Source organism: Cervus canadensis, chromosome 21, assembly GCF_019320065.1.
Source record: "Cervus canadensis isolate Bull #8, Minnesota chromosome 21, ASM1932006v1, whole genome shotgun sequence".
Taxonomy (NCBI): domain Eukaryota; kingdom Metazoa; phylum Chordata; class Mammalia; order Artiodactyla; family Cervidae; genus Cervus; species Cervus canadensis.
Window position 1 is genome coordinate 7,675,339 of NC_057406.1, and position 15,046 is coordinate 7,690,384.

A 15,046-nucleotide genomic window follows, 5' to 3' on the forward strand; every position below is an offset into this window, starting at 1 on the left:
AAACACTGATTAATAATAATCTACATGAACATTATGTAGTCATCAATTGTGACGATGGTTTAAAAGAGGTATCACAATATGATGGTAGAATGTCATCTACTCTTTGTTGATGAGATCAAAGGTTTGGTCTCTGTGAGAGCTGTTACAGAGCAGGAATATGCCAACGAGACCAAAATCCAAAAGTCCCTAGCTGAGATTCCTGGGGCTCCCTGGTTCCAAGGTGTTCTATGCATGCATTTGTGCTTCCTGAGCCCCAGAGAAAATGTACCCTGCATGGTCCTTACTGAGGAAGGACAACGGGAGCCTGCACTCAGCTTCTCTGGACATGGCTGTGAGATGGCCATTGGCTGTGATAGCTCTTCTCAAGTTAATGCTGTTGGCAAACTGTGCCCTTCTCCTGTAATAAGCTGATAATTTGTAAGCATGGTCATTTTAGGTCCCATGAATCTACTTTAATAAGTTCTGCCACTATTATTGTAATTATGATAAGGAAAGGAAATAAAATGAATTAACTTAATGTTGTTCCAAGGAGAAACAACTAAGACTATGGATAAAAAGATACAAGAAGGAGATCTGATTTGCCTTCCTAAGTACTGCACAAGTCTCTAGACACACTTGGTAAACATCAAAGCAGAAGCTAAATGTCCATGTGCCGTGAGACTACTGCCCTGGGTACACAACCTCAAGGTGCCCACTGAACCCTAAAAGCTGGACTTCTTTAATTTGGGAAGAACTTTTCCGGTGAGAACCATACCTGTGACGTCAGCTTCCCAGCAACCTGCATCCGTTCAACTTCTGCAGGAGATTTGATCAGCCTGAGGCGCTGTACCAGCTGCTGCACAGCCCGGACCCTGTTCTTGCTCCTGGCTTTGACCTCTGCCAGCTGCTGCAGGTAGTCACAGTGGAGCTGTTTGTGGGCAGGCCTCATCCAGTCATACCACAGTGTATGTGTCTCGGCTTAAAACAGATTTAAAATAAGACAGCAACAAGAAATACCACCTGTCATAGACTTGAAGAGTCAAAACTATTTTAAAATGTGCAGTATAAACTCTAAAGGGTTGAACACACTCTCTCAGGACCTGAAGGAATGGGTCATAAGTCATTGGGAAGGCCCCTCCTGAAAATGGCAAGATATTCTGAGACTGGATATATGGCTTTTTCTGCCCTCAAACTTCAGTGTTTTTTTTTTGTAAAGACAACAGATGAAACTAGAGCTTTACTCAAGCTTTGATTATTTATTAACTGTTTAACAAAAATTGTGACAATTGTTCTCCACACCACAAGTCAGCTAGAGGTATTGTTAAATAACTGAACACAGAAGGACAGAAAAAGTACTCAGCTTACAACCTCATGGTTAAAAGTGCTCCATCCCTTAGTTTCAAACAGTCTCAGTACTGGTGAGAGGGGGTCTCAGAGCTGATAATCCACATTCATCCAGAATACCTGTCCTCTTTCATCTGCCACGTGTTCTCATTACAGACAACCACAGTTCACCTTTTCACTTTGGAGACCCAAGGAAATGGTTGATTTTTGCTCCAGACATAAGATAAGGCACACCATGAAAATTTTTTCCACTTACACCATGTCTCTATTTGTCTCCCCCTCCCTTTTTATTTTCTGACAGAAACCTATGAGTAGTGTTCCCAACAATTTAAATCTGAAGATTTCTATGTTTCATACAATGGACTTGGGACAGAGAGGGGAAAAAGCCCTAAAGATTTTGATTGGGTATGCGTTAGTGATCCAATCTCCAAAATATTTTTACTTTTTAAAATACAAATGATTTTAAATGTAGACTACATGTAAAACTGATCTTACTTTGAACAGAAATTTAGTTGTTGTAATTTTTAAAAAGTAAAACAACCATAACTATTTGCTGTCATTTTATAAAATCATAGGCCAACCTTTTTAGGCTTTTAAAACCTTTTTAGATTTTAAACTTTCAATCCAGGATTGTTGGAAGCAATTTTGAAATCCTCTTTTAATTAGAGAATGACTTCAGAAATGTTTATAAATCTTACAAGAGTATCAGACTGAAATTTTACAATCAAATACCTTATTTTGTCTAAAAATCATTATTTTATAACTTGATCATCTATCTTATTTACCAAATTTGGCTCTAAGTGACTTTTAGACACTTTAAAAAATAAAATACTTCCTGGAGCTGCAGATGTGTAAGAATCACTAAGGATAGTTTATAATGTAGTATACATTCTGAAAAGTTCTAGAAAAGGAATCTCAAAACATTGAGTGATCACAATTTTACCAGAATAAACATAGAAAAGGTGACGTTTTCAAGGGGCATGAACTCTACTGTGTACAAGAACCACCGGAGAATCTTGTTAAAATGCAGATTCTGATAGGAGGTATGAAGTGGGGGCCACAGATTTTACACTTCCAGTATCTATTCTGCATTTGTAATTCTATAATGCATCACCAGGTGTTTCAGCTGCTGGTGAAAGATCATTCTTTGAGAATACTGCCTGTTTTTGAAGAGTTGGCAAAAGTGGTAAGGTAAGTAGTAGGCAAGGGTCAATAGACTGGTCAGTAATCTTGAAGAGTGGCCCATGTCCATCCTCCACATTAAAATCCTCTTTTTTGGGATTTCACACTAGAACAGTCTCTGTGAATGAATAATCTAGAAGATTTAGCAAATGAATAAATTAAATCCTTAAAGTCTTATGGAAAAGCTTTATATTCTTTCACAGTACCAAGGGAAATGCTGCCATGCTAACAGTTTTAGCAAATGAAGAACAAATGGGCAAGAAGGTCTTAGTCCCAACCTGGCCTGTGATCTGACCTCTGCTCCCATCTGTTACCTTTCAGCTTTGGTACAAGATGTTGAAATTCCTCCAGTGTATAGGCTTCATCCACTCCAGTTAGAGCTATTGCTCCGTCGGTGCCAGATCGAGGGCCATCCCAAAGTTCTCTACTGGGGTCTCTCCGAGGCACAAAAAGCATGGCCTTGTGTGCTGGTAACTGCTTGCCAGGGAGGCTCTGAAGGACCAGAATGCTATCGGGCTCTTGGAATCCACACAGGTACAGGAAATTGTTGTCTTGGTGGAAAGGATAGGGGATATCATTGCTCATGTAGTACGTAGGGTTGGACAGCAGTACCACGGTATGGTCTGCACCACTCTGCTCTTGTGCTTCCTTGTGGATCAGAGACATTAGCTTGTGTCTGCGAAGGGCATATTCCACCTGGGATAGTCCTGGCGTCACCTCCCCTAGAAATGACAGATAACAGTGATGCTTCGCATTTCTATAGTGGCAGAGTACTGATACTTAAGATAGTTTAATATTAGATGAAGACACTCAAGTTCATTTCTTCAATTTATGCCCAATCTCCTCACAGCACATGGCAAAATTAAGGAGACAACCCAGGTTTTAAATCTCTATTCCATTGCAAAAATTTGCAAGAAATTATCGATAGTTAGATGTGGTCCTGCCTGAAAACTGGGATCATGACCCCTTAAGATCTTTTCCAGCTCTCTGGTTCATTCTTTTACTCATTCGTTCAAATATTTATTAAACATTATTATGCAGAAGGCACTCTCAGGGACACCATCCAAGTTGCCCTTAAGTTTCAACATACAAGGTGAGGAGAAGGGTCACATTTTCTGTGTAAGACTTACCCAAAAGAATGTAAGCTCCTTAAAGACATCAAATTTTGTCTGTTTGCCCAATGCTATATTCTCAGGGCCCAGAATAACAACTGGAATATAGCAGGCCTTTGAACTCTAGTAATACTATCTACCTCTTGGGGCTGTCATGAGAATCAAATCTGATAAAGTAAGTGGTTTTTATTTTTATTTTATTTTTTTTAGTAAGTGGTTTTTAAAGACTTGAATATGCCCTAGAGAATCTTTTGAAAGCTATGGATTTACTCTGTTTACTAAACTTTGTGTAGGCACATACAAACTTTAACATATAATTTCAAGAGTCTCAGATTCCTTTAAGCTCACCCAAACAACCCATTTTAAGAACCTTTAAAGGGTTATGTCTTAGTTCTTAATACTAGTACCTAGAAGACTGCCTGGCTGCTAGCCCAGTGATGCCTGAGTGAATGCTTCACTTCTGAAATGGAAATTATGCCTGCTTTCATTTCAGGTTCTCAAACAAAAGAACTACTAAAACAGATGTTTCCTAAGCCTACACTTAACATATTAAGAGTAAAACAACATCGAATGCTTACTGAATGCTTACTATGTGTCTGTACTATTCTAATTATTTACATGTATCAACTTATTTGGGCTTCCCTGGTGGCTCAGTAGTAAAGAATCCACCTGATAATGCAGGAGATGCGGGTTCAATCCCTGGGTCGGGAAGATCCCTTGGAAAAGCAAATGGCAACCCACTTCAGTGTTCTTGCCTGGGAAATCCCATGGACAGAGGAGCCTGGTGGGCTACAGTCCGTGGGGTCACAAAGAGTTGAAGACGACTTAGAAACTAAACAACAACAATCAACTTATTTAATCTTCACAGTGACTTTGTGATGTGGGAAACTAATTATTATTCCCTGTGGTAGCCAGTCTCCGTATGCAAGTATGAGAAAATGGCCACGAAACAGGCTGTATATAAGAAATTAATTATGAAGATGGACAATATGTTCCCATTATTTAAAAAAAAAATTAAAGGAGAGAGAAAAAAAAGAATTTAGAAAAATTTGGAAAAGAACCACAATTTTTATAGTGGTAACCTATGGAGAGTGAGATAAACTGAAATTCTCTAACAAGATTTTTTTATATTATTTGAATTTTGTTTCAGTGAGTATATACTCTTACAATTAAAATCTCAAATAAAGAGATAAAAAGGCTAAAAAAGGGAAACCATGGACAGTCCACTCCATACTCATAACCTATAATGGTTTTCTATTGTCCATTAGATCAAATTCAATTAAGCTATTTTGACATTTACATTTAATATTAACATATTAATGTTCTCTACCAGGTAACTTCAACTTATCTGGCCAACACTTTTGGGTAACAGCTTTACTGAGATATTTTCATACCATACAATTCACCCACTTACAAGTATAGAATTCAGTGCTTTTTGGTATATTCACAGGTTTGTGCAGCCATTACCTAAAACAACTTGAGAAAATTCCACTACTCCAAAAAGAAGCCCCACACCAATTAGCAGTCATTCTGTTTCCTCTGAATCCACCCCAGCCTTTCACAACCGCTATTTTCTATCTCCATGGATTTGTCTATTATAGAGATTTCATATAAATGAAATTACACCATATGTGGTCTTTGGAGACTTAAACTTTTTCCTTAGTATTCCTCCAATTATTGTGAAATTAATTACTTCTAAGTCTCAATTCCAACTTGTTCTTTCCCTATTACCTTGCTCACAATGTGCCCCTTTTCTAAAATTTCTTCTCCTTCCAACGCAATCCACTCCAAGACTTGAAGCTCAAGATGTTTGCTTTTAGACTCTTCTCATTCAAAACACTTTCTTAATTAACCCTGATCATGCTCATTCGTTCCTTTGATCTACCTTTTTTTAAAATTATTTCTTTTCCATATATACATCTTATAGTTGTGTATAAATGTAATCACACCATACTCCCCACCCCATTTCTTCATTATTTGAGCCCTCATTCCCCTTCCCTCCTTCTACCTACATTAGAACCATCCCCATGGCTTGTATTCTAGTAAGTAAACTTCCCCTTTATGGATCACAGCGTGTCATGGGGGAAGGAGCTTGCATAACTCAATGAAGCTGTGAGCCACGCTGTGCAGGGCTACCCAAGACAGACGGTCAGAAGAGCTCTGACAAAACGCGGTTTACTGGAGAAGGGAATGGCAAGTCACTCCAGTATTCTTGCTGTGAGAACCCCATGAACAGTATGAAAAGGCTTTTTAAAAAGATGTGACACTGGAAGATGAGCCCCCCAGGTTGGAAGGTGTCAAAGATACTACTGTAGAAAGCAGAGGCAATTACGGACATGAATCTAAACAAACTCCAGGAGATAGTGGAGGACAAAGGAGCCTGGCCTGCGACAGTCCAGGGGATCACAAAGAGTTGGACATGACTTAGTAACTAAACAACAACGACAACAACAGGACTTAGTGACTGAACAACATCATATCCTTTCCTATCTTTCTCAATATTCATATAAACACATACACATTACCTGCATTTAGGATTGTATGAGTCCCTAGTGTTTTACAAAAATGGGACACCACAGTCTTTTCTTCACATTGCTTTTCTAACACAATACCTCATAGAAATCCCTCCCACCAACTCATCTGGCATAACTTCAACTCATTCTGCTTGATGTCTCCGTACTATTTCTTGGGACACTGTATCATAATTTCCTGATTTATTTCCCTGCTGGTGGGCACTCATATAACTTTCTGCTACAATAATAAATATCTTTATACTTATATCCACAGGGTGCCTTCCTGCCCTATGGACACTGGTGCTCTTACTTCTGTAGGACAGTCGGTCCCAGGAGAGCAACTGCGGGGTCAAAGTTCTCCGAGTTTTCTTAGTGCTCATGTGCAGTACATGCAACTCAGTTGTTTCTGACTACTTGGGAAGCGTCTAGTTGTGTTACCTGTAACTGTACCTCATTAATAATTTTTAACTTTTATTTACCTACAATAGAAACATTGACATTTTTGTTAATATTAACGAAATTGGGGAGAAACAAAATAGATGAATGAAGGGCCTTGTGACAATTTGAATCTGCAAAGCAACAGAGCAGGTCCTAGAAGAGCTCAGGTCATATATTTCTTTCTCTCAGGATTAAGTTGGCTAAGAGTATCCTAGGGCTCCACAGCAGAATACTGAACGTTGTACCAGAGCCTAAGAATAGCTTAACTATTTATCTCCCTGATAATTATTCACTTTAAGTCAGCTACTGTTACTCAATATTGGAAATTTCCTGGTTTACCACAAACAGCAGATACTCTTTTCTAAAAGCAGAGGCTGGTTATAACAAGTGAATTATCCAACTTTTCCTTTTTTTGTTTTACTTTTGTCCCTTTCCTGTGCTTCACTTTTGGTTATTTCACAGCTTTAGTCCATGTAATTAAACTTAAAAAATCAATTCATTTTTTGTTTTTAAAAAAAATTTTGAAAGAAAACTCACAGTATTAATGATCTTAATTAATGAGTTATCTCATTTTCATTAATAACAGAGTATACACATAATATATTAAGTAACTTCTGAAAAAAGAGAAAAATTATTTAAAAATCAAAGCAGGATAGCAAAACCATCTTTCACATCCTTCAAGCATTTATCATTGCTGAATGTAATTTCATACAAATGACTATATGAGAAATATTTAAAACACTGGCTACATTTCTCCAAGCTTACTAATTATAAACACTATAGAGTGACTATTAACTAAATGCTTCTAAACTTCTGAAATTCCAAGGAACTCTTGGTCACAACAGAAAAATTATCCAAGGAAAAAACATACCTTTTCTTATCAATTGAAGGACGGGGTAAAAGTGTGATAAAGCAATGAACTTTAACCCTAGAGGTAAACCTGACAGTTATTACGGCCTTTGATCATAGAGCTAATCATTATAGTCAACGTAGCCTGAATTTCTTCGGATAAAATTGTATCTGAATAGACTTTATGGATGACTTCATCAAACTGTAAAGTATTAAAAAGCACAGTCAGTATTTTATCACGTGAAGTCAATTAAGGATAGAGTGGCTACTCAAACAAGCTTATTTAGCCAATCAAATGCCTAGATGTCACAATCTGGACTCTGTAAATAGCAAAGTCTCATAATCAATCTTGAGAGTCGGGTGCCAAGAAGAAAAGCTCTTCCAGGATATTGAGGACTGGGCCTCTGAAGACAATAAGAAAAATGTTCTTCATATTTTATCAGCCAGGCAGAAAACCCAGAGAAGAAAGTTTTACGAAGACTAAATATGGATGGAAAGATGCAAGTCTTTGCTACAATCTAGGTATGTATTTTAATTACTTCCTGAAACTAACTAGGTTAGGATTTTTTCCTTTTCTGGCTGTGCCTTGTGGTATGTGAGTTCTTAGTTCCCCTACCAGGAATTGCGCCTGTGCCCCCTGCAGTGGAAGGGAGGAGGCTAAACCACTGGACTGCCAGGGAAGTCCCTAGGTTAGGATTTTAACATGGTCTGATTTGAAGAAGTGTCCTTGAATGCTGTCTAATATTAGGTAGCTTTTATTGTGTAATAAGGAAGAAGTGCATAAAATGATCTATTACTATATAGCTGGAAAACAGGGATAAAGAAAAAGCTAACAAACATTTCCTTTACAACATAAAACGAAGATGTCTCTGAAAAAAATGAAATGACCAAATAAATAATTGAAAAAATCTCTAAATGGATTTTATCTGCATACACTGAGCAAAACAAGCCAGAGAAAAAGGGTTCATACTGTATGATCTCCCTTACACAAAACTCACAAACAGGCAAAACAATCATGCTGCTAGGAACGAGACCAGTGGTTAAGGATGGAGGTGGAACTGACTAGAAGGGTATCAGAGGACCTTCTAGGGTGATAGCAATGTTCTCTATCTTGAATGGAGTATGAGTTATATTGTTGTATGTAGGTATAAGGATGACCATTACCCTTATAAAAGTAATTATTTACATGAAAGCCCCGAATCATCTGGCTTTCTCTCACAATGACAAGAATGAGTTTCGAGTGATTCAGGAGACTTTTATTATTCAGCTTTTTTTTTTTTTCCCATTTATTTTTTTATTAGTTGGAGACTAATTACTTTACAATATTGTAGTGGTTTTTGTCATACATTGACATGAATCAGCCATGGATTTACATGTATTCCCCATCCCAATCCCCTCTCCCACCTTTATTCAGCTCTTTAGAAGATTCCCAATTCTTTCCTGGGCTAGATTCATGCTAATCTTTACCTCAGAGAATTTCTTGATATGGATGAGAAATATGCACAAAGGTGTTTCTGTAATATCTATAACAGTATAAAAATCTCACCCCACTGAAATAAATCTTGATCTTTTAGATATTATTAAAGTCAATGATGTTTAACAAAACTTAAAAAAAAAAAATACACCCCTTGCTTAAGGCAGAACTACAATAAACTATCACTAAACTAAAGATGATAACTAACTGGTTTTGAAACTTTTCAGTGAAGAAGATTTGAGAATGATTATGTATAATCCACTCTAGAACCTTTCTTTTCATCATTTTAAATATTACACTTGACAATTACTGTACAGTCTTAGCCATTACTTGATAAGGGACAAAAAAGTCCATGGTAAAGGCATTCCCTCAAATTCTGGGCCACACAGTTGTGTTCTGATTATGTCCCAGTGAATCCAGTCACTGTTGTAGTTGAAAGAAAACCAAGAAGTGGCTCTGCATAGGTCAGACAAGTCATTCTGACAAGCCCAACTCTTTGAATAACCCCTTTTTAAGATCCAAACTATATCACATATTCAAAAATTAATTTTGCTTAGGAACATAAAAATGTTAGAAACATAGGTTTTTGGAAATAATTCTTAATTAGGCACTAATTTTTCCTATCCTCTGGAAGGGAACTGTTGATGAAGCTGCACACCTTGCAATGTCAGGAAACTATCCAAGTGTCTTCCCTGTACAGATACTATAAAAGGAGACTCGTGGTTCATAATGGTATTTAACTCAGAAGGCCACTTGCCTTCCTTCATGGAATCCCTTTTCTTCCTGGTGATAGATAATAAGTAGAAGGCATGTTAATGATCAGGAAGGATGAACTGACACTTCTGTCTCTACAGACATAGTTCTTAACACAAAGATGGCAATGTCATAAAAAGAAGAAGTAGTCTATAATGCTCAGACTTCTTTAAGCAAAGGAAAAGTTTAGAAATCACTGAGAGGACTTGAGGGAGTGAATCTGACTCTTTATTTCCATCTTAAGCAGTAGTAAGCACAGCCATCATAGAACTCCTTTATCTCCCATGTCTTTCTGCTGATATCTTCCAAGCTACTGTTGCTTTAGGAAATGCATAGGTGTGGTCAAAAGAAATACAGGGAAATTAAAAATTCAGAAGGTGCTGATTCAGTAATTTCACTTCTAAGAATTTTGGGTTTTTCCTTTTTTTGCCACATGGCTTGTGGGATCTTAATTCCCTGACCAGGGACTGAACCTGAGCCACGGCAGTGAAAGTACTGAGTCCTAATCACTGGACTGCCTGGGAAGTCCCGCTAAGAATTTACTTTAAGGAAATAATTGATCAGTATATAGAGTGTGTATACATGCACACATAATTCTATGTGAGAAATAAGTCTAGAAAGATAATGCACTAAAATCTCAACAGTTGCTTTCTCTAAACGGTAGAATTATGAGTAATTTTTTAAAAAGAAATTATGCTTATCTGTATTCTTTAATTTGCCTATAATACATATAGAACTTGTATAATAACTAGGAAAGTGACTAAGATATTTTCCAAAAGTTTAAAGTACTGGCAAGTATTGGGAAAATATGCCAAACACGAAACCTTTGGGAGCAAAACATGTAATAGAAACATAATTTTACATTTCAAACTATTAAACTGACGTTAGCTCTATAAAAGAGATTTTAAAAAAAGGATTACATGTCTTTTAATTTTTCTTAATAACTGACTTTTCCTACACCCCACAATTATTTTAACACTTTGATAAGTTCTGCATCTCTATATGGTGATTAATACTTCGGAAACTATGTATGTGATAGCTTCTTTTACAATGATAATTCTCTTTTAAAATTCCATCTACTTCTGTCCCTTCTCCCTTATGCCAATCCTTATTATCCAGGAGAATCAAGATTATGATGTGTATTCCTTTCTCCCATAGTTTATATGAACATGTGAACTTGTATGTGTATATTTATTCATACTCACTTTTTACATAGTTATCATGCACGTTAACAGAAATAACAGCCTAGACAGAGGCCATCACCTTGAGGATATGATTACTAGTTTCAAGGCCTGGAAAATGCAGCTCACCATGTAAAAGCATCTCACCACGAGAAATCAGTAATTTTCAAAGCTGGTAAATTAATATCAAACTGAAGCTACAGGCAGGTTGACTGGATAGAGAAATATTTAAATTAGTACCAACTGTACTGCTACAAAGCTTACCTTACAGCTTTGAAAAACTCTGATTTCTTGTGTGTTTCAGTGGTGAGCTGCATTTCCTGAGTCTCAGCCGACTTCCCAGCAGGAACTCTAGTCTGATGAAGAATCAGCAACAGGAAGCCCTCACTGAGAGACACACTGGTATCATTCACTGAGTGGAGATAGTGAAAGAGCAACATATTTCCAAAGGCAATTCAGATTGTATTAATAATCTAGGCTTACACAGTAAATACAGATTTAACTTCCATGGCAGAAGCCTGGGAAAACCTGACTTCATTTTCTACAAAGCATCTGGTTTCATCCTATCTACCTCTTTGGGATGATATTCATTCATCATAGTTCATCCCTTAACTGTCTCTTTGAAAAAACAAAAGAAACCTTAGGTATGAATTTGAACAATAGTAATGACATATCTAGAAGTAGTGCTAGATATAGTGCTAGAAGTAGCAGCAACATTGGAATCTTAAAGTAGAAAAAAAAAAATCAGTGAGGTAAACCTTTACCAATTTATAAAAATTAGCGAAGTAAACTTTTATCAACTTTTTGCATCACCTTTATCATCGTTACCACATCCAGAAATCTTGAGTAATCTCTATAGAAATATTTTTGTTAATACTGAAATGAGCATTTCATGCTTTCAAGAAAAATGTTTCCTAAAATGTTTTTAACACAGTTCACAATGAATCAATAGTCAGAACACAGTTCTAGAAATCATGTTTTAGGAAACGTTTCTTTAAAAACATCTTGAAATATGTATTTTTTTCACTGATACTTTTGAATTTTAGCCTAATCATATTTATTGCCCTAGATGGTCCTGTCTAAACAGTACTATTAGCCCTACAGCTATTTAAATTTACATTAAGAAATTCTACTGGATGGCATGGTCCTAGACAAAGCATCTGAAGAGAGAGACTGTCATTACAGTTCAAAGGCCTTACCTGGTCTAAGGAGGTGTGGGTGTGTAAAGGGGCTGGGCTGGCCTAAGTATCGGTTTGGAATCCTCCTCTCTGGGATGGGCTGCAGGGAGTATCTTCGCTGTGAACATGACAAGCATCCTGGAGGAGAAATAAGGACGATGAAATAGAACAGTGCATCTAGCTAGTCCTCACAGTATATACACATAGTTATGTCTCCAGCAGTAGGCTGCTTCAGAAACATGCAAATTAGCATCTCCTTCAATATTTACATGGCCCTTCCTCTGAGCCAGCCAGAGCATGTGCTGGGCCTCAGGCATATAGAAATAAGATTATTTTTACCTTAAGTGACTTTAGTCTACTATTACATAATAGAGGCATATATACACACACAGTATGATTAGCATATGAATAAGGAGCTATGGGAACAGAAGAAAGGAAACAAACAAAAGCAGGGGAAGAGGTAGGAAGCATTTCATTGAAGTAGTGTTATGCTGTGCCCTAAAATTCAGAATAAGTGAACGTTTTTACTGAGAATATGTGAAGTCTGGGAAAATATGCACATACTATCTCATTTAACCTTGGAATGTTAGAGCTAGATGAAATAATGTATGAAAAATGCTTAATTACAGTTAGTACAAGAAGCCAGTAAGCTTCAATACTAGTACTGAAGCAGTTCAGTTCAGTTCAGTTGCTCAGGCGTGTCCGACTCTCTGAGACTCCATGAACCTCAGCACGCCAGGCCTCCCTGTCTATCACCAACTCCCGGAGTCCAACCAAACCCATGTCCATCCAACCATCTCATCCTCTGTTGTCCCCTTCTCCTCCTGCCCTCAATCTTTCCCAGCATCAGGGTCTTTTCCAATGAGTCAGGTCTTCACATCAGGTAGCCAAAGTATTGGAGTTTCACCTTCAACATCAGTCCTTCCAATGAACACCCAGGACTGATCTCCCTTAGGATGGACTGGTTGGATCTCCTTGCAGTCCAAGGGACTCTCAAGAGTCTTCTCCAACACCACAGTTCAAAAGCATCAATTCTTTGGCACTCAGCTTTCTTTATAGTCCAACTCTCACATCCATACATGAATATTACAGTTTAATACTCTAGTATTCAACTAGATCTATTAAGTGTGTGACTGGTACATGCTGGAAAAAACACAAGAATAACCTAAGACTATCTGCCCTGGTCTTAAAAGAATATGTAGTCTAGTGGATGTGAGACAGAGCAATACCACATGGTGAGCACTGGTGGATTCATACACGAGGTTTCTGAGAGCACAAAGACCGAAACAATGCTGTAGGAAGGCACAATGACAAAGACAGGACACAAAGCTCTGGGGAACAGAGAAGCACACAAAAGGTGCTCATGTGGGGCTGCAGAAGTAGGTGACACCTAGTCTGAGCAGGAATTAGTCAAGTGAAAGCGACAAGCGGAGTGGAAGGTATCATGAATGAGACATGAAAGGGAAGGCATAGAAGACACTGTGCTTACTAAGGCAAGAGGGACGGAAAGAGCGTTTCAGGTCAGTGCTGCTGCTGGAGGGAGAGTAAAGTATCAGCAAGGTAAGGATCAGACAACTAAAGGCTTTGTACACCAAACTAAGGAATTAGATTTTTAACTGTCACATGAGGTTGGCATTATCGCTTTAAAAGAAAAAAAAACAAATAAGGAATTAGATTCTGAAGTAATTTGTGCAATGTTGGCTCATACGGTAAATAGTCTGCCTGCAAAGCAGGAGACCCAGGTTTGATCCCCAGGTTGGGAAGATCCCCTGGAGAAGGGAAGGGGAATCCACTCTAGTATTCTTGCCTGGAGAATCCCATGGACAGAGAAGCCTTGCAGGCTACAGTCCATAGAGTCACAAAGAGTCAGACATGACTGAGCAACTAACACTTTCACTTTCTCATGCAGTACTTAAGAAGCTAGGATTTAAACTCAGAGTTTTTTTGTTTGTTTTTTTTTCATTTATTAGTTGGAGGTTAGTTACTTTACAATATTGTAGTGGTTTTTGCCATACATTGACATGAATCAGCCATGGATTTAAACTCAGTTTTAACTTAAAAATCTTTGCTCTTTCGCCTCCACCCTGCCACTCAGTAAGTCCTCTCTGCCAAATTCCCAATGACACAATTAGTGCCATACAATCTCCCTGTGAACACACAATCACTCCAACAGCAAAACGCAAAAGTCTAAATCAAGTTAAAGGTTCTAGCAGGGATTATAAATTAGGAATGACAGTGGATGTATTTAAATTTCACTGAATACTATTCTTCCTATGATTGTTATTTTTAATCCCTATTCCATTAAAAAAGTTTGTCTCAGTGCACTAAAATGGTTTTATCACTGCAATATTTTACATGGTAGCCCCCAAAAGATATGTCTATACCGTAATCCCCAGACCCTGTGACTGTTAATTTGGAAGAAAGGTTTCTGCAGATGTAGAACTAGATTAAGGAACTTGAGATAAAAAGATCATCCTGCATTATCTGGGTCAGTCCTAAATCCAATGACCTGTGTCCTTACAAGAGAAATGCAGGAGGAGAAGTGAGACAGAAGAGAAGGAAGCAATGTAACCACGGAGGCAGAAACAGGAGTGATGTGGCCACAAGCCAAGGAATACCTAGAGTCACCAGAAGCTGGAAGACGTAAAGGATGGAGTCCCTCCTAGAGCCTTTGGAAGGAATGGAGCCCTGCTGACACACGATGTCAAGCTTCTGGTCTCCAGAACTGTGAGACAATACATTTCTATGTTGTTGTTTTTTTTTAATGTCTTTATTTTTTAAAACTTTTGGTTGTGCTGGGTCTTCATTGCTGTGCGCGGGTTTCCTCCAGTTGCGGGGCTCCTCTGTCGTGGCGCGTGAGCTTCTCACTGGGCGGCTTCTCCCGTCCCGGAGCACGGGCCCCAGGTGCACAGGCGGCAGTGGCTGTAGCACTTGGGCTCAGCAGTTGCGGCACATGGGTTTAGCTGCTCCGCTGCATGTGGAATCTTCCTGGACCAGGGATCGAACCTATGTTCCCTGCACTGGCAGGGGAAGTCTTATCCAC

General features: G+C 38.2%; 1 protein-coding gene across 3 annotated transcripts in view; it reads right to left on the bottom strand.

Annotated features, from left to right (window-relative positions):
- The window catches only part of XPNPEP3 (X-prolyl aminopeptidase 3), a 41,956-nt gene that overhangs the window by 20,697 nt on the left and 6,213 nt on the right, over positions 1-15,046 (bottom strand). The window contains exons 2-5 of one of the 3 annotated variants that reach the window (XM_043440043.1): positions 12,025-12,141; positions 11,090-11,237; positions 2,820-3,227; positions 755-957 (exon numbers count right to left, since the gene is read on the bottom strand). In XM_043440043.1, the coding sequence (XP_043295978.1) occupies positions 755-957; positions 2,820-3,171 (555 nt within the window). In that variant the 5' untranslated portion in view covers positions 3,172-3,227; positions 11,090-11,237; positions 12,025-12,141. Of the gene's footprint in view, positions 1-754; positions 958-2,819; positions 3,228-11,089; positions 11,238-12,024; positions 12,148-15,046 lie in introns of those variants that run through there. The other 2 variants (XM_043440044.1, XM_043440042.1) reach the window with 2 other exon arrangements.